Consider the following 25,284-nt stretch of genomic DNA (forward strand, 5'->3'; position numbering starts at 1 on the left):
GCAGAAATGGCATGCTGTACATACCCACACTTCAAGTAATCAACTCGCTCCAATCAACCAAGCAGTGTTAACAGCTGAAGGGAAGAAAACCAAATAGAAGATTGTATATAGCTTTATAAGACTGGCAAAACAGACCACACCACACAAAGCCATTTTCTCCTCCAATGAAAATGAAAGCTTTTGGACGACTAGGCTAATGTGAAGGTATTCTCCCAACTTCCAATTTTATCGTTGGCAAACTGCTTCAGAATGTTTAAGTGCACTGAAAATGTTTCAGTAGCCCATTAGCACTGCTGTCTCAGAGAGAGAGAGAGGGCCCGAGGTGTGATTATTAGCCCTGGTCATTCTTATTCAGAGTTCACATGTTCTGGCTGCTATTCTCCGCTCATGTGGGTTTCCCCCAGCTGCTGCAGTTTCCTCCACCGCTGCGAGCTGGAAACTCCAAATTGTGTTCTAGGTAGGAAGTCTTTTGTTTGTTGCATGCTGGGATCTACACCAACTTTCCCCGATCATCAGCAGGTAAAGGAAATGGATGAACGAATGATCGCTTTCAGAATAACGACCAGAATCCACTTTCTCTTTCCCTATGTCATCACTTGTAGTGAGTGAGCAGCAGAAAGTAAAGGGTGCTCCAGCTTAAGGCAATAGGTGTTTAAACAATGATAGTGCCTTTTATGAATTTATTTAAGATATGTAGTCATATTTGGTGCCTAGCTTACCTCAAAAAGTCACATGAAGTTTTTAAAAGCATGCTTGAAATGAAACATGAGAGACTAGAAGGCTTTGAAGTTGTAAAGGGAACATGGGAATTTAGTTCTGCTGACACTTGCAAAGCATTTAGTTGTAATAAGCATTTTTCTATCCAGCCTAATGGCTCAATGTGTTTCCCAGAAGGACATGCAGACAGTAACTTGACAGTAGCTGCAGCCCTTGTTTTGTATATAAAGAAAAAAATAGAGTAAATCTCTGTCTGAGTCTGACCTTGTCACTAACTTGAGCTCCACAAAGAGGCCTTGTATGCACTCTTTTCTCATGCTCAGTGGCGGGTACAATGAATCAAGGCACAAAAGCTGAGCACTCTCAAACTGCCTGACATGCATTAACAATACAGAGCCTTGGCAAGGAAAGCTTGTACTGAATGTCCTTTGCCCCCCCCCTGCTACAAGCTTCTCCACTGTCTTTCTGGGGCCATGTCGGGGAGTGTTGCAGCCCCTCTACTCTACCAAGCTCCACAAGCCAGTGGGAAAACAAGTTCAACTTCACACTTCTTCTCAAGGTTACTTTTTCAGACATGTTGAATTTTCTAAATTGGCTTCTCTAAATTCTGGTCTTGACTGTTTGCAGCAATGAAAGGAAGCGATTTAGGGTCAGGACCAGAGCTCAATGTGAAATTGTATTAGAGGTTTTAAAAGCGTTTGGAGGCTTCTGCGTTCATCCAACACACACACACACACACACACACACACACACATAATTGGATCATATCTGAGTGTACTGCAAATGGAAGTGCTTTGGACAGCGGCTTGCGCTGAAATGAGGATTGCACGCCTTTCCTATCATAATCCAGCTGACATCAATGTCTGGCTACAACCTCAGGCAACTGCACATAAAAAAGAAAGGCCAAAAAATGCAGAATCATGTAGCACCCGTGCAGTAGCAAACCACCATTTAATGTTCATAAAATGTAGCAGAGATTTGTCTGAGGAGGTCTTAGCTACTTGAAGTGACCCAGCGGTCTCCAGGGTGAGAGACAGACAGCTATCTCCCAGGAAACACAGGGCCTCCCAGGGACTAAACTGCAACCTCATCATCCCTACTGCTGTGGCTTTGGGAGACCATCCAAATGGTTAGCCATTACAAGGGTTGTGTGTGTGCGTGCAGGCCACTCAACCTGATGAGAGCCAGAGAGAGAAAAGAGACTGCCACTGTATGCTGAACAGAGGGCCGATGACACACGGTAATGAGGCTTTGTCGTTCACTGTCTGAAAACAAAACCCTCTTATTCCTCTGTCATCTTCTCCAACTGTCTCTTTATCCCCTCAGCGTCTCTCTGTTCTCCCTAAACAAACCTGCTGGAAATTGCATTTAATGCTCCAGTTCCGGAGCTGCGGTGAACAGAGCTTTGCTCGGCTGTCCTGAGGGCAGCTCAGCAGAAATGGAGAGATTTCACGCTCTGGAGACAACGTAGCTCATGGATAAAGCCACACTTGGTTGGTTACTTTCTCCTCCAGGATGACAGTAAAGGGGCGCTGATTTGTTTCTCTTTAAATAGAATTGCCATGTACTGCACAAAATTTCAATTACATTTCATAATGAGGGGGACAATATTGAGAGCGGGAGAGAAAAATAGTCAATTACTGAGGCATGAAAGGTGGGGAAATAAAGCTGATACAGGTTTGAAGTTTTAGGGCTCAATCTGTATAACCGCTATGTAACTTGGGAAATCTATTCTTTTTATGCTGTGTATAAATCATCGTCACACACCTTACTGTACATAGAAGAAGCGTGAATTCGCAATAGTGGCAACCCAGACGCACAAGAATCCACATTGCTGGTTATAGCTAAAAAAACAAAAAAACAAACTGAGATACTGCACTCTTTCTGCATCTACAATCAAAATTTAAAACATTTAAATGTAATTTAGAGGTAGTCCCACCAGATGCAACCATGCAAATTCCACTATAGTCAGAGGCTGTTTTTAGCAGTGCTAGTTTATCTGGTGTTACTTTTGTCTCCATTATGATTAGATTTAGCTACTTCATTATTTGTGTGTTACATCAAACTTAATAACTAAAATGTTGGGGCATGTTTTTGTGCATTTTTCACACACTTTTTTATAGGTTCCAGGTATGCAAAATGTCAGATATGTGGACTTACCAAGTATATAATTACAGCATTTTAGCTCTGTAGGGCAACATTCATGCATATCATAACCTGCTGCTGGGAATCCTCATATCCACAGTTGGTGTAAACATTTCCTCTTCCTTGTGTTGTTAAATCAAACACAGTGTCAGACACGTTCGTACTTAGCAGTAGGTAAGCCAGGGATTTGTGCAGCAGAGAAAGATAGGTGGGATGCATATTATCAAAGCATCTGCAAAATACAGCACTGGGCAATTGCCACATATATTAGATTCCCTGTGTGAAAGTTGGCTCCCTCCTCTCCTCTCGCTTTTAGGTGACTCTAATTCTCAAATTCTCTTCAGTGTGGATTTTCTGGGCAACTGCAGTCAGGAAACTTCGAATGACTTTTTTCCTTTGAGAATTATTTCCACATGGGCACCTCAGGGCAGTGTGTTCGTATGTGCGTCTGTGTACACTTAAGGTGTACTCACTGGTCTCAGTTCTCTCAGAATCAACATTTCAGAAGCAGTGGACCATCATCTTTACAACCACTACTAGGGCTTACTGCTGAATGTGTGTTTTAAAGCTGTGAGGCCCATCTGCAGACTAAAGGCAGGGTTCTACATTTTTCCAATACAGATGTTTAGTTTAGGATTTTAGGTATATATTACACTATTTTAGATCACCACTAGGGGTGTATGTTTCCATAATAATGATGTAATTAAAAAAAAAAAAATGATAATATGGTGTAATCGATCAATTACATAATACTGTATATTATAAGGGGGAAAAATAAATAATACATTTCCCAAAAATTTTCTTTCCTCTTCCTTCTCGGCCTCTTGTACAAGTACACACACACACACACACACACACACACACACACACACACACACACACACACACACACACACACACACACACACACACACACACACACACACACACACACACACACACACACACACACACACACACTGACAGGGGCGGCACATTAACAAGTTACAACAACCTCTCCAACTGTCTGCCAACAATATGTCCCTCAAATAAACATTACTCTGAGAGGGAGATACGTTATTCTGCCTTTCTACAAAGCTTGCTTCATGCTGTAGGAATACTTTGATTTCCATGTAAAGGATCGTGTTGCTCCAAAACATACACATACATTCTCTACCGTACTCTATTTTAATAGCATTTACCCAGCCAACTGCTGTTTTTTGCTATTAATCATATAGACGTTGCAATATTTCTATATTGCAATATTGGTAAATGTCACTGTTAAGATGTGCTTTTGAATTTGGCATTTAAATCATACGCAATGTGACCACCGTACAACATGTGCTTGATTAATTTGAATATCAACCCTGAGGGTAAGCAACACATTAGGACTGCACACTCGTAGTCACAAAAATGCATTAGCAATCAATGTAAGATGCACAATCCGTCTTACAGTGCTAATGCTCCTGCTTAGAGTGGTAATGCTAGCCTGCCATTTAAAGCACCTGAGTGGATGTGACTCACCAGAGCTTCCTGTGCAGCTCAGGAGGTTTTTATCAATCAGCAGGATTAGTAGCATGTCTTATCATCGTCTAGGCTTTGTGACTGTGTTCAACAGAGCACAGCCACGGACAAAGAATTGAGAAACAGTGAGCAACAGACTCCAGACCGTGACACGCTGCTAACAAATGTTTTGCAATTGAGCCTGTTACTCCCATCGCACATGGGAGATTAACCTACCCACCTGTATTTTGACAGCTATAGACAGGGAGTTCAGCTCTTTATCCAGTTCTTTGAGAACGACCAGCTTTTTCAGCGTGAGGCTGCAGAGCCTGTGGAGAAGAGAAAGAACAAGACAGGGGGAAAGAAAAAGAAAGTTGAGATTAGTGGCATGACTAACACCATGTGAGCACACCTTCATGACACACTGTCGCATCTGGGGATGAAAAGCATGGCTGACAAAGCAGCACTCACTGCTGCCACATTTTATTTCGACTCGCGTCTTAAATCTTTCTTTGGTCTGCAGGTATGATAATGATTAAAGGTAAAATACTTAATGACTGCCAAGACGGTGAGTGAACATTCAGACAGCTTGGGGTCCCTAATCATCAAGGAATAATCTACGACTTGCTGAGAACGGACGATGCACCAGAGAGCTACTAAATCAGTATTCCTATTGTCAGCTTTATGGGCGAATTCTTCATGGAAGGTGACATGGCGCAGATACTTTGACAAGCCACAGTGCAGTAAAATGTCTTCAGTCATCCCTGTTTCAGCATGCCGCTACACACTGAAATGTTTAACAGAGACTTATGTGACTCACTGCCATCTGTTCATCATTAAATAAAACAAGTTAGAAAAATATATCTAAATATATCTCTAAAAGTTAAACACATTTTTGACTAGCACTTTGGGCTTTATAATACGGATGTCAAACCGCGATCTACAATGGGTGAGGTTCAACAAGTACAGTAAAACCACATATATATGTCCCCATGTGGACTCCTCTCAGGTCAGGACTATCTTGCAAAACACAGAGAAAGATTAAAAGTCAAAACTGAGCAATACAATGAGGCTGAAACCAGGCACAGGTTCAATCCTGCGCCTCTTTCACGGGTCTACAACAATTTGTGACCTTAAAAATCCCCCTTCCCTGCCTCTATAGAAAGACACTCAGAAAGTCAACAACTCCCCAAGCCAACGTTGCTAAAACTTCCTCCTGACCCACTTTTCCCATCAGTCCCGCTGCATTAAATTGTGATCAGCCACAGTCAAAGGGGAGGAAGAAAGACAAAGCAAACAAACAGCTATCCAGTCACCCACTTCAGCCACTCCGCAACACTCAGACTTCATTCAGGCACTCCCTGCTAGGCAAGTATGATTCACAAAGACACGTCCCGTTCAAGCACCAACTAAATTGTAGTGTAAGAGACGACAACAATTTGGTTAATATTAATATCCATAAAGAAGACAAAAGGGTCTGTGCACATACTGTCTTTTCAATGACAACTGTATTTAATGGTGCGTTCATTTTGTCCACCCGACTCGATCTGCGAGTCGGTTTCCTGAGTTAAGAACCGGAAGTTGCAAATAGAACGCTCCTGGGGACGTATAAAACGACTCGTTAAGTCGTCTGAACTCAGAGGACCCCGAGTTCAGTTACCAAGATGGCTACTCCGAGCATCACACGTAGTAAACATTGTGGTTTTCTACTATTTTAAGCACTTTTGTCTTTGTTGTAACCAAATGAAGAAGTCGTACACACAGCATTGTATACTGTTACCTATAGGCATGTTGCTGCAGTCTTATGTGGTAAATACCACCTAATTAGTTATTTTGTAGCTTGTGCAGCTGAAATTGGCTAGAGACGCTCCATGTTGCTATGACAACAATGACAAGTCTTGAGCAGAAAGCAGAGCAGTAGCCTAACGCTAATCAAAACGGAATATTCAGATATCAAACTGTGAAATATGATTGTGTAATATGTGAAATCCGCGGTGGGTGCACCGTAAACCAGATAATCACTATAAACGTTACGAAATGTCCAAACTGCCTATTGCAACCAAGTTCGTTGTGTTGTGTGCCAAACAGAACGCAAAAACCTGCGGTTACTCGTTTTCCAACACGGATGTGACGTCGCTCTTCAGCTGCAAGTCGCGATTACAAGACAAAATGAACGCACCATAAGTTCTTTGTATTATGAAATTTGGAGTAAAACTAAAAAGGTTGAAAGGCAACTTTTAAAAACAGAATTTAAAAACTAAGATCTAAAAGTTTTCTGGATTCAGTATCACAGAAATGAAAATCTCTCAACTTGTATGTTTCAATTGCAAAGAGTCGAAAGTTCTGAAGAAATGAGCAGCTCTCGACAACACAAGCGAATCAATAACAACGTAACATGTTTTAATTGGTCAGACGTTACTGTTGATTAGTCCGAGGGGGAGAGAGGAAGAGCGGGTGTGATTGTAACAGTTTTTATTCTGCATGTCTTGGCGATGTGTCAAGTTCAAGTTCACTACACAGTAGATGTGCAGATGAACATAGTTTGGTTTCCCAAATATTTTAGTGGTTGATGATGAACAATCTTCAGGATGACTTTTAGATGTCTGAATGCATGTTAGTTCTTTGGTTTTAAATTCCAATTTGACCACACTTTAAGATAACATAGTTGCAATTTTTACTTTCAAACTAATTTCATGCCATCAGTGTCTTACTTTTGTCATTGATGAATGGGTTTGTTCATAGTTTATCAACAAAATTAACAGCATAGAGGGAAACGGAAGCAAGCATGCCAAAGGTCATTAGATATCTAGAGAGGTTTATCTGAGCAGGCAACAGAATATATCTTTAATGACGACAATATAAAACTTTCAACAACAGGAATGGGCCAGGAACTTGGTGTTCCCGTGTACAACCTCTCACTGGCCCAATTACGTGAACACGTGGATCCACGACATTTCACTGGAATCATTTGGGCATAAATTGCCAATTCACTTGGCTGCACAATTACCTAAGTTAGAATAACAAATGCAAACCTATTTGAGGCCGGAGTAATTAAATGTTAAACCTTGTAGGTAGCCAATAGATCCAGCTTGCCTTACGGTGAGGATGAGTCACCAGACAGCCACAGCTTTCTATCAGGAGGGAGGGAGATAGAAAGCAGGGCTGATGGTTTAACAACGTCTCTCTCCCGTCACAGCCCTCTCTCGCTCTCCCTCCCAATGGACTGGGATTCACATGTAATTAAAAAGGCTGCAGGCACTGAAGGGGTCACCTAGGGAACCAGGGATTTTTTATTATTAGACAGAGGTGTTATCTCCACTCCTGCCTGCCACTGTGTTGTGTTGCAAGTGAAACTCGTAGCCATCTGTTCTGGCCTGGTGCCAGTCTGTCCCTGTGCTCCTACCCAGTGCCAGTTCACTTTGCCACACAATCAGTGACTACAGCGACAGACCAGGTGTCACACAAAAGCACTAATCATTGTGCTAAACTAGCTGGCAGAGGCACACACTGGGTCAAGGATAATTCAGACAGTTTTTAGAAAGATTATAGTGTGTGTTTGCGATTACAGGAATATGGGGTGGGGCTGTTATTTGTGGTATGGTCTCCGCTCCACTCAACAGACACTTGCACACACTCAAGATCAAAATAGGGGCTTGCAGAAGCCCCTCAAACGATGAATTAATCCCCACAGTTTTGGCATGTCATTCCCACATTCCCAGAGAGAGCCTGCGGTGGGATCACAGCACGTCTCTCTGTGCCAAACAGGACCAAAACACAACATTGTTATCAATCCATAGTGAAGACCGGGTGGGTGGAGAATCTATACAGCAGTCTCCAGTTCAATATTTCTGTGAACTGGCGGTGGGAAGCCAAGATAACGGATACATTTTCTGTCTGTTTCCCAGTTGATAAGAGCGCATGGGGGATATCCCTCTGTACTGGTAAAGTCAACACATTGCCTGCCAAGCTCGTCTGATTGGGTCATCATTGCTATAGACAGAGTTTATTGATCCTCAAATACACACTAATACCCTAGTTATGGAGTCTTTAGCTGACTTTTGATCACACTCAGGTCAGGACACACTACTGAAATGACTCTTTTTAACGGCTTTAATAATAACTGAACACTCAAACCTTCATGAGGGTCGAACTTATTGCAGCACTGTTGCATCAGTCTGAAGATATACCCAACAGTGCAGGCACATTCCAGTAGAAATGATTAGAACATTATCTAAGTTTGGGTGTCGTTTCTGATGTTATCATACACAAACACAGAATACTCGTGCACAAGTAAGCATACTGACAACTGACAGTTATCTTTATTATGAAATAATTCATCAATCTGAATCCTTTAGTCCGTGAAGTGTGTCAAAAAGTCTTGTTTTATCCGATCCAACACTGCAAAAAAATTGTTTTCGGTCATCCACCAATCATTTCAGCTCTCTAATAACTGTTGTTTAGATTTTGAACCAAGCAGTGTTTTTTTAAACTGTCTTCGCTTCACTCAGCTCACTTTGAACCTTTAACACGGTAAGGAGATTAATAGTAATGTTAAATTTAAACTGTGTCACAGGTAGAGCCCGAACCGACCCGAAGGCGAAGCAGGAATCCGAATCACGTCCTACTGCAGGTCGTTTTCTAGGTGACATGTTCCATTACTGACATCAACATATAAAACAGCTTGCAGTAGTGTTAATATCATGTCAAAATGAACAGTTATTGAGTGCTCTGATGAATGGTGCCCAGTAGGTGCCTGAGCACTTTACAGCTAATAGGTTTAGCCTAGCTATATGGCATCACTCACAGCAGCATGAGCAGTACTGCTCCATCTAAGCCCATTAGTGCATCCAAGTCACTCACTGTACCGTCACTAACTGTTGACCTTTTCAGGCCTCTAAAGTAAAGCAAGGCCATTAGATTACAAGGCCATTTCCCTCTTTTAGATTATACAGACTGCTCCCAGTGACTACTTAGGAAATCAAAAGGCAAATGCATCATTTTGTGTAAAGTGAAGAAAAAGGACCAGATAAGCAAGCTTATATTTACAGAGAAAAGACTTTAAATCTGCAGTGAAAGCTCTTTAGTTGAACTGACAAACAGTAAGAGCTCCTCCATATACCAACCATAGCTACTCTCTTCCACATAGCATAAACTTTACTGCCCTAATGACAAAAAAATCCAAATAAAATCACCAAGTGTGCAATAGCATAAAAAGCTGTGTCTTATAGTGCCATGTGAGTTAATGAACACTGGTTTAAACATTAAGCATATCATCATGCCACTGGTGAAATCACTGTGTAATGAAAGATGGTCCGTCTGTGGCTACACTCGAATCCTTTCACGTCTATCTGTCCTGGACAAACAAAACAACTTATCAGGCAGCACACTCAAACAGCCGTAGTCAAATATTTGGTTTTAGATAAGAGGCCTGTGATTGTGTGTTATATGGCATAGTGTATTATCGTATCTTGGCTGCTTCATCCATTTTCTCTACAGCAACAAGACCACCACAGAGTGAAAAGTAACAAACATTTCCAGCTTTCACAGTTCCAGTGAAGTACATGTTTAACACCTTGTCGCTTATGTATGAAGCTTGTTAGATGGACTGAATCTCCGGTGGCAAAGAGAGGCTGAAAAGAACGTATGAATGTGCATATGCTCCAAATCCCCTACATATCACACACACAAACACGTTTTGTGAATGAATGAGGGCACAATCATGTTTCCATGTCTCAACCAAGCATCCCTCTCCCTTCCAGTGCAGAAAGAATAACTTGGTCCACCTGAACTGAAGCGATGCGGGAACATCAGAGGAAACCAAATCAACTGTGGGCGGTGGATTAAAGGTGGACAGCAGGGTGGAAGTCAGGGAGCAAAGCCCAGGGACACACACATTGTGCATCCTTTTTGTTAGCCCCCTTCTGACCTCGCCCTCCCAAGTCAGGCTGGCTTTCTTCAAACACACCAACACACACACACACACACAGCGACACACACACACACACAGCGACACACACACACACAGACACACACACACAGCGACACACACACACACAGCGACACACACACACAGCGACACACACACACAGCGACACACACACACACACACACACAGGGCCTCACATAGGTTTCTCTGGAGTCAGGTCTCAAAGAGAACTTCAACCACTCGCTGCTTTGAGTTTAGCTCTTTGGTAAAACGATACGTCCTGTCTGGAGAGTGCTTATGCAACAGCAGACAGAGTTTATATTACACCAACATCAGAAGGTATTTAAAAAATGTAAACCCCAAATCTGAAATCCACTTCCCCAGACTCTAAGCCTCAGCATCAGTTTAGAGAAGATGTGACTGGAAGCATATGAGGGAATAATCATTTAAGTTGAATGTAAGAACACTGAGAACAGAGTTCTCCCTTTGTTCCATGTTTTTTTAAAAGTCATGACAAAGCCAGAACAAAAAAAAGACAATTCACATACAGATCTTTCTTCATATTATAAGAAGGAACACTTTAAGAGCTACACATATTTAATGTTTCCACAATGATAATTCCTTGTGGAACTCAAATTGCTACCATTTGGTCGACAACGATACTTTAGGAAAGAACTGCTTCAAAAAGTCTAGCTTCCTATGCTTTTTACAGTGTAAAAACATCCTATCCGTTATATGGATATCACAACATCACAAGTTTGTTTCTTGTCTGTACCACTGTCAACAAACAAATCTTAACTACTACACCAAACATCCTTCAAAGCCATTAGTCCAAGATGTGTTGTTGTGTAAGAGTATGAGTGGCTACTATCACCATGCTATTTCTGGACCACTTTAGTGACAGCAGCATCTCAAATAACTTGCAAATGAAACACCCTTAAGTTTAAGAGCCTACAAAGAGACGGCAGCTGGAGTACATCTAAAAGCAATTGGCCATATGTTGAGATTATGGCAGCATACACAAAGTGAGTGTCATGTTTTACCACTGCCTATGTTCTCATTTGTCTCAGTTGGAAAGATTGAATCATTAGCAGCAGTAATACTGTCACCATCTTCCTATTCCCAAAAACAACAACTCTTACAAGGCTCTAAAAAAAAGTTTATCATGCAAATATGGACATGGGTCCTCATGGACTACAAATCATCGTGCGCGGCATTGAGAGAGAGGCCAACGAACCCTCTGAATTCAACAATATCGCTGCCTAAACAAAAAACACACTTTTGTAAGTCTTTTCCCCCTGGTCAGCGTTCTAGTTGATGTTTTGCCAGTTCCATGCCCTCGGATCACTGCACAGCAATTGTCAGAGGCACAAAGCAGGGGGAAGTGGAGGATGGAGGATGAGTGATGTAACGGAGGGGCTGAATGAAAAAGAGACTGTATGTTTGGTATGTGCTGGGGGGCTTCCAAGCTAGAAAAAAAAAGACGACTTCAAGTCGTGCTTTTAGTGCTTTCAATGTGCTATTTCACATATTCTCTACTTGAGATGTGAATGCAGTCACATTCTTTTAATAAAGCAAGCTTCAGCATAATGCTCTGCATGAAGTTTTTAAGGAAGAACTGGTGCTGGCTTGTATGTGGGGGAACTGACAAAAAGCCCCTCTCTCTCCAGTCAAAGCCCTGACTGAGGAAAGCCATAGCACTTTGTTCTTTCATAACACTATTATTTGTTCATGTCTGGTTCTATAATTTAGTCCGAATAAAGGGTACGCCAGTCTAAAAGCTACTTCTTCTGAATATTTCATTCTCCTACAAGAAAAACAGGGCGACTCTATTCACAGTGAGGGCTAGCCTATGGAACTGGCGAGATTTGCTCAGGAAGCAATACATTTAAGTTTCCTTTCTTTATTTTTATATTTTATTTATAGTCGTTCAATCAAATTGCAAACAAAAGGGAAAAGCTACAAAACAAAGCCGCATTCCCAAATCCATACCCACACCGCCCACATCAGTGTTCTTTAAGAAATTAATCCTTTTTACATTTTGGGTTTCAAATTGACAGTTTTTAGACCAATGTGGGAAAGCAATGGAGAATGAAAAGCACTGTGGTTACAGAGGGAACAGAGAAGTAGTAAGGAGAGTAAAGGTAATTTGGAGGCAGCTAAATTGATTTTTAAATTAAATCTACATCAGGAGCGATGAAGACTAATCCACAAGACTGATTGATCGGTTTTAACAAGTTCACACAGTAGGATGTGCCATAGGAGCTTAGCCTGCACTTAGGCATGCAAAAGCTATTTTAGCCCCCAAATATCTGGTTATGTGTGCCAGATGGCCATATGCTGGTTAGGCTTTAATTCCCCGAATGAAATCTTCTCAAGGCCACAGTGAAAGAGGAGGAAGAGGCTGTGACCAGGGTACACAAAGAGAACAAGAGGAAACTATCAATTTGGCAAAAAGCCCTATTTCTGTGATTCTTTATAATTGTCATAATAGCAACAGAACTCAAAAGGTTGAAAGCAGCAAAACTAGACTACTATCAAACAGACCTTTGGATTTGAAAGTAACCTTCACAAGATGGCTTGTGGTTTAACAAAGAGGTTTGTAAAGCTACAGTAATGGGCTTGAGCGACAAGTTGTGTGTCTATTTTGACTTGTTGGTGTCAACACATTGCTGAATGTCAGAGGTCAGCATCAAGACAGAAATTACAAGTACATCCAACTATAGAATTAATATTCTGTAGTTGTAACAATGAATATTTCATATCAGACGTTAATTATCATATTGCTAAACAACAGATGGTGTGCACTCATTAATCAAACACAATACAAAATATTTTGTGATTAAATGGCAGCTTAAGCTTGGCCAGAAGTCATGTGATTAAGCAGAACCCTTAAAATGTTATGCCAGCATAGGCTTAAATCTTTTAAACATCAAACACTAAACCCCCGTAGACCTGATGGGAGGCTGTAAAAAGTTTGGTCTTACATACAGCATAGAGCCTTACTCATCTGAATTAATGTTAGTTACTATGGATTCTGACATTGCTAGGTTTTTATTCTAGCACAAACTATCAAACATCTGATGAAACATCTCAAACTTGTCCTGCAGCATGGGCGCCCGGTCAGCTCAGAGGGTAGAGCTGGCGACCCATGTATCGAGGCTGAGTCCTTGCTGCAGCGGCCCAGGGTTGGAATCTGACCTGCGGCCCTTTGCTGTGTGTCACTCTCTCTCTCTGTGCCCCTTTCCTGTCTATCTTCTTCAGCATCATAAAGGCAATAAAAGCCCCAAAAAATACTTATACAAAAAACTTGTCCTGCAGCATAATCCACAGGGTGGGATGTATTTCTTATTGGAAGTTTTTATATGCACTCAAAATGCCTCCACTCTCCATCTGTATGCTCACTCTGTTCCAACAGCCATATTTTAGCCAAGCTATGGCTAAATGCACAACTTCCTTGTCAAACCTCATGCAACAAATTCTGCAAATCTTTGGCTTGTTAAAGGAAACACACACATACAACCCATGACAACTGAAAATTTTCAGTACTTTTGCACTTTCAATTTTATTTTTATTGAACCATTTTTTTTTTTTACAAGACTTTGAAGAAATGGTGACTTTTATTGAATAGTTGTGAGAATGTTTGGAGGGTTGGCATAAATCACTGTGAATTACAATGCAATCACACAACAGCCCTCATTCAACACATAGTTTGTGTTAAGTCATTGCTAGAAAGAAGCTTTGTTGGGCCAGGAAGTGCACAGACATGAGCTGCAACGGAGCGATTCGGTGCAGCGGGAAGGCTGGACAGGTGTCATCACTCAGGTATGAAACAAACCCTGAGGGGCACGTTACGAAAAGAAAAATAGATTGGGGAGGAGATAAACCGGTTATTTCCGAGAATACGAGAGAAGCGGACGTAATAGCTGCACTCATATCTGTCATAATACTCTGTAATATGGTCTTTGTGACCTCTGTGGTCATGAGGCTCCCCAGAGCTGTGGTAGAATCCGACTGTTGTTGGGATTACCAGCACTTTTTATGTAATACTACACAGGGCTGGTGCATTAGAGCTCAGTGCCAGATTTTGTTTCCGTTTGGTGATTTAAGCTAGTGCTTTCCCAGCTTTTTCATTTGAAAAAAGATTTATATCTGTGAAGTGTGACTCAGCGGTTTGACCAGTATGCTCTCGTTATGTGGGTGTTTTGGTAGAAGCCTTTAAAGACTTTTCTCTGATAACGAAGGGTGTGCTAGAAAGTTGTGTATGTTTCCTGTTGAGGAATGGGGCAGAAGAAAAAGCCTTGTTTGAAGTAAAAACATCCAGTGACACCAGGAAACATTTTCACTCTAGTGTGAAAAAGAACTTACTACTGGCACCAAGCCAAAATAACAATGTAGTTTTAAACATAAGACGCACATGATAACACAACCCTGTTTCAAGATTTGTGTGTCAAATCAATCACAGAGCACTATATTCATAGATCAATGATCTTTAAACAAATGCTTCCAGATGCACAAGCTCCCACAGAGCTTCATCAGACTACCTTTTGCTTCATTCTCAACCCTTTGGCCACTTTGATACCAATTGAATATACAACCTCATGCTACGTCCATACCTCAGTGATCTGACAATCATTTATAGGGACTCAGTACATGGCTGCCATCCTTTGTTGCTGTTTTTGCAGTGCTAAACAGCTCTTTTGTTCAACCCTGAACCCAAACTGATGAGGTCAGCAGGCCCATGTTTGTAGTTGCCATGCAAGACAAGATCAGACCAGACATGGCATGTTTACAGGCAAAATCAGAGCCGAAGCAAGACACCTTGACCATATCAGCTACAGCGCATCACAACAGAGGTAACATGACAGATGATCTCTCCCTAGCCTGCATTATGATGAGATCATTGTTTATTATACAGTGTATCCCATATGGGTAGGTCTTTGAGTTCATTCCTGCTGCATCCAATAACTTTATAATGAGTGCACAGTAACCAGTCCAACAGATACAGGTGAATCCTGTGAGGGTCACAGCCTCTGACTGAGCTTTAAAATCCTATTAAGGTGGATGGTCTGGTACGTTCCTTTGCCTGGAGTCTACTAGTAGGATCAAAAGCTCAAGAGCAAAGCCTTGTTTAAAACAATCCCTCTGTCTAGCCTACTCACCAAGAAAATTCAAACACCTTGAAAGACAAAAGACAATTCTTTACAAAAATAAGCATTTAAGATGACACATTACTATTTATTTATATAGTTATAAAGTCTAGACACACTGTTACTGTGAAGGCAGTTTCCTGTCAATTTAAAACTTACAGAACTGTTGCCAGAGATGGATGAATAATACTGATACATAATGACAATTTTGCTCAAAACAGAGTGGAATAATGGTGATTATCTTCGCAGCCATTATTGTACAGCCCTACTTACTAAGATAATTTCTGAACGGCAAGACAGCATGTAAAAATTGAGAGACTATGTCAGAGTCCAGTATTTATAGCTTGCAGAGGTTATGTAAGCCTTTTAAAAAAATCACTTAAGATGTTTCATCTTAGCCCTGGTGAATGGGATGAATTGAGCAAGGATGAGCATGCATGACCCCTTGGAGCTTGGAGCAGATCTAGGCTAAAATCTAGTTGAAAAGATTAACATGTACATATTGTTGGAAATATAAGAACCAGCTGAGACTATACCGTGCCTCGACTTGTTAGAAGGCGTGAAACTGAGTGAGTCTAGGTGTTGCCTTTGAGGTAAATTTACATAGTGCTAGTGCTGCCATTTCATCTAACGTGTCTGTTCAGTTTTTCCATACATATTTCATACTGCCATATGCTTCCTCTGATTAGCATCAGAGAGGATTATGTCTGCCCTTTGACTCTCTGCTCTGATCACGGAGTTGATTTTACAAACAAAATACACCGGACACCCTCATCCTCCTCTGCCTGTAAACAAAAACACATAGTGGTTGTGTTTCTACCGTAGAAAACATTGCTATAGAAAGCAATAGGTTGTATCTCGTCAGTGCTAATGATGCTAACTGCACTGCAGCTGACAAACAGGCCTTCCACAGCTGTACTCTGACCCAAAACTTTTTTCTGCAATGTAGACAACACTTCCACAAAGAAAAATGAAGGGCCACTATGAACTGGGAATTGTGCAATCAATAAATGCACAATGGTCAGCATCAGCAAATGTGCTCAAACTTCCCAAAGGAGAGCCACTTAATAAACAAGCGATGCATTGCGTTGTGCGTCTATTGCTGCAATATCCACCAATGCTGCTGATTAAAGAACTGGTGCATGTATTTATACTGATTTGGCACATTTACTTGAAATGCACAATGGCAGCCCAAAGGTGCTTTCTGACTTCCCCTCAGTCCATTCCCCTGGCTTAACATGTCCATATGACTAATGTGCTGAATATATCCAAGCTCTAGTTTCTCCACAGCTTCTATATAAAGACCTTTACTTTCTCTGTATCCAGGCTGTATTCATTTTAACATTAGCGGCAAGTGATAAATAACAAACACGCTTTGAAAAGTAGTGTGGAAGGAGCTGCTGTAGAGAGGAGAAACACCACGACTGAAATCAAAAGAGACATGATTCCTTAATCAGGACAGAGAGGAAGATCATTTCTAAATCTCTAAGAATAATTCATACAGACTGAGATGCAAAAGAGAATTATTTGTGCAATAGATCATCAACAGTTTTATGTTTTTCCCAAAATTTTAGAGGCTGGATTTCTGGAAAAGCATATTTCTGTCTGAAAATGTGCAACGTTATCCCCACTTTAAACTAAATCACATGCCCTCCTTCTCTGTGATGGCTGGATTCACCATGCCTTCTAGTGGGGCTGTTCAGACCAACTGCAACCACTTTTGATTTCTGATGTTGCCAGACAGCACATCATCAAAACTGGTTCTACCTGGGCCGTTGAGCCTTAAATAAAAACCCTTGGAGTGTGTGGCACAGCTGTAGTGTGGGCTAATTGAGCAAAGCCACATAGAGCGAAAGAGGAGTACAGACATCAGACTCCTTAATCTGTGATTAGACAAGTGTGCAGGGCATCCATCTCAATGCTATTTGAGAGCTGACACTCTAGGGACTGTTATGTCATCAACTAGACAGCAAATGCAAAATTTCTTTTCAGGATATTATTTAGCCAAGACAAGGGTAACATCCATTGAGTTTATAAGCACAGGAATGACAATAAAGAAATGGTCCATGGTCTGGCAATAATAATAAAAAACATTAGACTCAGTGGGATAAACATAACTACACATGGCTTGTGTTTGTTTACAAGTAGACAGTGCTAGATTGTAGAACAGGATCTCTGACTGCCATTATGACAATGTTTTATGTTTTCAAATGGTCTGTCATGTGCTCTCATTCATCCACACCACTGTGTTTTGTATCTGAAATAATGGTCTCTGTGTTGCTGCTGGCACATACAGCTCAGGAAATGCCTGAATGGGAGAGGTGGGAAATTAGTAGAGAAAGAACAAGAGAGAAATACGAGTTGAGAGACATTGTCCCAAATGTGCTTATTTTGACAGGATCCTCCCTGTGTCAGAGGACAGTTTCCTTGCCTCACTTGTTGGATCAGGAAGTTGGATCTCTTCACTAGCAGAGACCCCAGTATCCACCCACACAAGAATCTGGCCTTTCTCACATTTTGAGGTCCAGGCAGGGGGAAACAAACCTTTCTTCCCTTTGTGGGGAACTCAACATGAACATTCAGCACATGCCCTATTCACTGTGAAGCTCTGAGCTAGTTCAGCAAAACTTTTCAACTGAGTGAGCAATCCATAGCTCCAATCCCCCCCGAGCAGGTTGTTGGTCAACAACAGAATACAAAAGGGGGCTGAGGACAGAGCAAAGCAGCCTGGCTTCAGCTCTAGTTGCCAGGAATGTGGAACGTTTCCCAAGGAAATTCCTCCTCCTCCAGGAAGACAGGGAAGGAAACCAAGAGAATTTTGACACATTTCAGGCAGTGGGAGTGAGCATGAAAAAGAGGGGAGTGAAGGTGCTGATTGGTCCACTGTTAGAAAAGCGTGTGAAGAGCATGTTGGATCATGTAGCAGAGTAATATTTGAAAAACCTACTAATGTATTTTAAGCAGGAACTACAAACCGTTTACTAAATGGCACAAAGAAATTCCATTTTAATTCTCTACAATGGTAACAGACAAAAGGCGGTTAAAAAGCATTTACATTAAACTCTAAATTCCATAACCAATATCATTACTTTCAACTTCTTCATCAGTGAGTCAGATCTCCTTGAGTTAAATTGTGTACAATGGGGCATTCTCGTTTATCCATGGTATGGGTTTCTTCCCAAGCTCAAGTCCCTGAACTCAAATGCTTTTACTGATGTGGCTCTGGTGCATTAATTCAATGTCAATTAACTTTAGGGATAACTCTAAAATGTAAGTGTTTAGTTTTTTTTTTTTTTTCCTGTCGTTTTCCAACTAAGGAACAGTAACTGGATTACTCTTAACTGGCAAATGTGAAAAGGTCCTGGAGACTGAACAGCTGCTGGATCACGGCAACTGAGCCATTTCTGTGCATCAGATGTCAATACTGTTGGTGTAGCCGAACAAAGACTGTAAACAATGACGCAGACTGACATAAAGTGCTGTGTCACAATCCTGAAGGGCACTGGAGATGACTGGTGAGCCTTGTTTATGATTGCAAAAGGAAGCAGAGGATTAAAGCAGGCCATGTCTGTGTGCAGCATCAGATTACTAGCTCTTCTTTTCCTGTTATGAAATCAGATTACTGCAGCTCCCCTGCTAGGAGAAACAATATCCAAGCCTTGAGATGGAGGAGTTATTGAGGAGGTGAAAGGGGAAAGTAAGTTCATATTATCTGACAGACATGCCTCCTTTATTTGCAACCAGATTGAATGGTTTCATCTAAGGTTTAAAAATGAACATACAGAGAATTAGATGTTAAATCAAAGAGATTAAGGCCAGGGATGTACTGGAGATTGCATGTAAACAATTCAAACTTCAGGATATAATAAATGGCTGTGTGCATTGCAGCATAGGGGATATGTAAAGACTTAGGGCTGATGGCTTCATCTCCACTGACCTAGAACAAAGAAGACACAATAATGTTGCTCCAGTCCAGGCCTGAGTTTGTTTTTGTTTATCGTCTTTATTTGCTGACATACACAGCGCACATCAGTTTGATACACTATACAGAATTGGGGCAGAAGAAAGAAACATCTGACCGGAGTACACTCAATTATGATTGTGATAAGGCTCTGCCACTCGCCAGAGAATAAGGTCATCTTGGGACTCGCATGGATCAAACAGCCAGAAAGAAGGATGGTCTGCTCACCCGAGATAAACGTCAGAGGAATAGAGGAAAGATGTTGTTTTGCAGCTTGTGGGAAAACCTTTAGGATATCTTCACCTCTCTGAACCCAGATAGAGAAACTTAAAAGAGGGATACATATTTGGAGAAAAAAATATCATGGACTGAAAATGTCATACAAAAATATCTAAATATCTAAATTCATTCCGTGACCAAAATAAAACTATGCTTATTTTGAAAACCTGTCAATTGGTAATAGGTGTGTACCGTAACAACTTCCCTACCATTTTGGAAACAACGAAGCCTGGCGAGCTTGTATGGCAAACACGACCAGATTGCTTGGTTGCTCCCGTCATGTTAGTGGTGAGGGTAGAGGTCACAACTTTTGACCCCAAGTTGTAAAAGATCTTTGAACATGGTAAGAAGCTCATGCTGCTACACATTCTTTATTGTTAGTAGATAAACATAGCACCATCTTGCCCTCCGCATTAGTGTCATTACTGCAAATACCACATCATTCCCTCAACAAACGCCTGCCTTGCCATTGATATAGGCAGGCCATTTGGATTCCTGAGCAGGCTTTACTCCTAGTGTATACTGCAGAGTAATTAACTCTCACCATTTTTGGTATGCTGATAAAAAAGAAAGATGAACAAAGACGGGTGCGCTATATAATCCCATGTATGCATTTTTTGCATTCTGTCATGAGAGGGAAACAATACCTGTGAAAATGCCTTTTCACATTTAAGGCAACCGCATCAATGAGTCCCTTGTTTGCCATCTAGTTTACATGCACACAAGTCTTATCTTTTAAAAGATATCCTTGAATCAACAGACACGCATTTCAGCAGTCACCTTGTGCACTTTACTGTCTTTGTTTACTCAGCAGTATTACCACAAGCATTGGTCAGCAATGTGTTGTGGGTAAAAAAAGGCAGGGTAAAACCTCTCTGCTCCTAGCACACTCTGCAGATATTCTGTGTTACTTTTTAGACGGTTAAAATGAGAACAAAAAAAAACCTCAGCTTATAAGAAATAAGCTGCAACACCAATACCACATGGTATTAGAAACTCTGGAGGGTGGCAGACTGGCAGGCAGTGCTGGATTAAAAACAATGCTGTTTCAACAGGCCTATGGATGGAGCTGCCACAACACTTGTTTGAGAGGTAGAAAAGAGTCAATACTGTATCACACACAAGATTGCATGTGCCAGTTTATGGTTAAATTTACATATAATAAGCAATTGCTACTAACAAGTGCCAGAGTACAAGACTCCTTGCCCAAAATAACAGATCTAACGTGATCCTGCATAATGGTCAAGATGTACATGAAAGAAGTCGGTAAACGAAAATAAAAGTGGTCCAGTGCCATAGATGTGACAACAGCAAAACTGTAAGGACCCATGATCCCATGTTGAGAGGGCCTACAAGAGCTGACAACATATTTTCCATTGTGAATAAAATATTTTCTCCTAAGCATGGCTTTCAGTGCGGCTGCAGGGCTTAGGAGGATCATTTCTTTTATTAACAAACAACAGCTGCATGGGATGTTTTAGAGTGCCACAATAAAATACAGTCAAATTGCTAACAGCCCTATGCCCTCATGTAAAACCGTGCCACTTAACTGGACACCCACATTTGCTGAAGGCTAGTGGAGGAACAAACAGCTGCACACAAAATGGCCCAGCCCCTGAAAGAATGCCAAGGCAGAATCCCCAAAACAGGCCTTGGGTTGGGCTCCATGCAAGCCCGTTCACACCAGTCTAGGATAAGTGGTCTACAAACACATATGGCAGAAATAGGCTTCGCTAATGCTGTGAGCACTGCAACTCCAAGCCATCGTGTTAAACAAAAATTTGTACACTTTTTAGCCTAAATAAACAATTATGTCATACATCATTATCTACTAGGTTTGTGTCAGACAGCTACTGCGGTGTTATGCTGAACAATGACTGGTAAAGCATTATCCTATGCCTCATCAATAATAGATTATCATCCTCATCCTTATCCATCTTTAATACAACACCTTGTATGTCATCCACTATAAAGGAGAAAAAGCACACAGTGTGCAGGCAGAGATGTGGGGAATCAATGCGCCATGTATGCGCCATGTTTTCTGCTTTCTCTGCTAGCCTGTCTTAAAACTTAATGGATGTAGTTATCAGAAGCACGCTCACTCGAGTCTGTCAGAAAACAACCCTTGTACAGTAGTTGCTTGTACAGTATGTCAGTGGTATCTGTGTGTGTGTGTGTCTAAGAAAATAGCTGTAGAACCTTAGGCACTTCATCACACACATCAATATTCTTATTGTTGTGGAAGATGTGAGATTAAGGTCACGAAAAGTAACTGTTGTTTCAAGAGCTACAATAAAAATAATGGAATCATATTTTTCAGAAATAGGACTACAATGAAAGGGGTATTGAGCTGTCACATTAGGAAGCAATGCTGTCACTTTAAACTCGTTTCATTCCCACTCTAGTTGGCTTCAAATCAGCTGAGTTGCCACAGACAAAACAGAAATTGAAAGAACATCATCGCTGTAAATTATCAATGTTTCACACACACACACACATCGACTGTGGAGGAAACCCTCCCCTTGCAAGCCCACTTCTCTCCCAATGAGTGGAACAGATCTAGGTCAAAGCTGATTAATGTGCCCACAGCTCCCGAGAGGCTTCTGGTCAGGTGGCAGCAATGCCTGCTCACTGACGATGAATACTAATGCAGAGTATTACTGAATATCACTGCTATACTCGAAATGAAATGGAGTCATCGGACAGCCAATGCGGATGACTGCGAGTAAATCTGCATGCACAAATTAAAGAAGGAGAAAAAAAGTGACAATCAAAACAGTTGACTCTCTCCCTTGTGCCAGCTGCTGTGTCAACACCATGAGTGTTTGTGTTGCTCTTACAGGGGCTGTGTGAGACCAGTTAGCCAACGCTGAGCTACACAGGGGCATCATCTGAACATAAACATAAAAACAGCCCTTAAAACACAGGAAGGGGGAAAAAAAAAAAAAAATTAGGTGGATTTTTTTTTTTTTTTTTAAATGGTCAGGCAGCTGTTGAACTGCCCATTTGCTCAGACAGCTCATGACACACACACACACACACACACATACAGGGAGAGAGAGAGAGAGCTGCTGCTACAGGATGAAAAAGGATGTCTGCTGCTTTATTTATAGAAAGGTTCGTTATGTTGCTGTTAGGTGGCATGCATTCAGTAAATCAGTTCAAGCAAAAGGCCTACATGCACACAGAGGGTTGTGTAAATACACACAGCTGAAGATAAAGCAGCAGCCCGTCTCACCGATGAACTAGTTAGCTCTAACTTTTTTTGTTAACGCTAGCAGGTTATCACAGAGGTCGGAATAAGACTGCAAAAAAAAAAAAAAAAAAAAACACACACAACACCCACTGTTAACAAAACAACCGCACACTTGGAGACCACCTCTAACATATGCATGCACATTAAACAATTTAGCATTGGCCATTCTAGTTGACTGCACTTTTATTCAGAAATAAACAGGATTTGGAGAGAAACGCTTCCAGCACGAAACATGAGAGCACCAGTGCTATTGGCTAGTTAGCTTTAGCATTAGCCACCGTGCTAGTTAGCGTGCTAGTGAGCAACCCAACACTGTTTTGGAAATGTGTGGCAGCTCGTCTCTCTCTTCGCCTAATGTTACAGTCAACGAGGGCGTTGTTTTGTCCGACGTTAGCCTGGTGTGTATCAAAGCGACACGGTGCTTTTTTTTTTGTTTTTTGTTTTTGTAAACACGTGTGGTTTTGTGGTATTTTCACGCTAGCACAACAATGTTACCTCGGGACGCAGCTTGGGGATGATCGGTCTATCTCCCAGGTCGCGAAGAGGTTCATGGGTACAGGCATGCTGCCGGAGCCCAGGACCACAGCCCCGGCTAGCACTCCGGTCGGGAGCGTTGTCGGTGCTGGTCCACCGCCGCCACCGCTGCTCGGGTTCAGGAAAGCGGCCCGGACGCCTCCTCTCTCTACAGCCGCCGCCATCATCACCTCCACTGCCTGGGGAGCAGCTCTAGCTAAGTGTCGGACGAACGCGGGAGCCGCTGAACTCTGTGCTGCCTGCTCCTCCTGCTCCTCCAGACTCACAGCTCCTCGACACTGACTGGAGATGCTGATAGGCGGGGCGGGGCATGTCACTGCTGATAGGGGGCAGCACGTCCCTGGTTCTAGGGTGGGACATCTTTTACTGTTAACTATGCTTAAAAAAAAAAAAAAACACCAAACATGTTGCTTTACTTACTTTACATGTTTGCCTGTAGATACACAAAAATACATAGATACATAAATCACAGTCGCTTTTTGCATTATTTAATTCACTACTTGCGCTTTAAGTAATATACAGCTCACATACATGTTTATATGCATATAAATTAAGTTACTGCTGTATATATGTATTTGTTCTGTGCAATTATTTATTTCTTTATACCATCCCTCTACCTCCTGCTGTGTAACCTGTGCAATATTTAATATTAATATATCCATATCAATCTGTATAAAAGATGTATATAACTGTATACAGTGTACATACAACTCTTATTCTATTTATTCCTATTTTTTATTTAATGTAATGTGTATTTATAATCTGTTGTGTTGTGTCTGGAGCCCCTGTAGCAAGTGAATTTCCCCAGTTTGGGATCGATAAAGTTTATCTTATCTTACTCACATGACAGGACAAGTATTTAGGAGTTGCTATTATAGAAAGTGATGTTACAGGAAATAATAAGCTCCCATCATTTGTGTTTGTTGGCTCTGTGTAATAAAACATATGGGGCAGAGTAATAAATAACACTCAGAATCAGAATCAGAAATAGTACTTATATAAAATATCTAACACAAGATATGGAATAGAAATGAATCTATAGGTATATACATATTGTAAAAAGTAAAAATAAAAATGGAAAATAGAAATAAAATAAGAGCCTAAGAGATATTATACGATAATAAGAGCCTATAAACAAAGTAAATATAAATGTAAACATATTTCACAGTATGTGCTGACAGAAATTAAATAAATAGGAATGAGTTTTAAGATTGTGGTGAAATGCACATTAACTCAACCAGAAATGCACTGTGGACCTGTAAGAACATCCAGCGGTGCACTTCTAAAAGTAAGAATCACTTTGTATACAACTTAGTATATTAAGTCAAACATGCCCAATTTTCCAAAAGAAAAACACCAATAAAGGTACATCAATAAAAGGATTAAATTATTGAAAACATGTGCTATATAGTTGCTTTCTTATGGTAGAGAGGTACGCCTATACTGTAGTAGAAATATACAGTACTGTGTGCTCTCCAAACCGGTCATTGTGATCAGGGACAACTTTGTCACTGTTGTGTTTTAGTAAAAAGTTTATACATATACACAAATATTTTGTGTATGGTTGTCTTAACTACCAGAAGATATGTATCTGTTAATGTAAAAACTGTTTCACAGTTAGGGTTAGTCAGTAAACCTTCAAGTGGGAAGGAACTGCTTTGGAAATAACTTCACATTATTCATTATTTGTCATCAGTCTGTGATCACATAATGACCGCTGGTACTTGATTCAGTCATTGTTCTCATAGTGCCAGTGTTGTGAAATCCATTGACTGTAACTGTGACGACGGGCTCAAAGAAAGTTGACTTGACTTGACATGCTCAGGAGGGTTGG

At 41.1% G+C, this 25,284-nt stretch overlaps 1 protein-coding gene across 4 annotated transcripts in view; it reads right to left on the reverse strand.

The window, feature by feature from the left end:
- The window catches only part of zmp:0000000755 (phosphofurin acidic cluster sorting protein 2), a 45,958-nt gene extending 22,220 nt beyond the window's left edge, over positions 1–23,738 (reverse strand). For 2 of the 4 annotated variants that reach the window (XM_051428116.1, XM_051428114.1), the window contains exons 1-2: positions 23,412–23,736; positions 4,586–4,673 (exon numbers count right to left, since the gene is read on the reverse strand). In XM_051428116.1, coding sequence (XP_051284076.1) covers positions 4,586–4,673; positions 23,412–23,617 — 294 coding nt within the window. In that variant the 5' untranslated portion in view covers positions 23,618–23,736. Of the gene's footprint in view, positions 1–4,585; positions 4,674–23,411 lie in introns of all 4 variants that reach the window. The other 2 variants (XM_051428113.1, XM_051428124.1) reach the window with 2 other exon arrangements.
- Positions 23,739–25,284: the final 1,546 nt, after the last annotated feature.

The sequence above is a fragment of the Dicentrarchus labrax genome, unplaced genomic scaffold (genome assembly GCF_905237075.1).
Source record: "Dicentrarchus labrax unplaced genomic scaffold, dlabrax2021, whole genome shotgun sequence".
Lineage (NCBI taxonomy): Eukaryota > Metazoa > Chordata > Actinopteri > Moronidae > Dicentrarchus > Dicentrarchus labrax.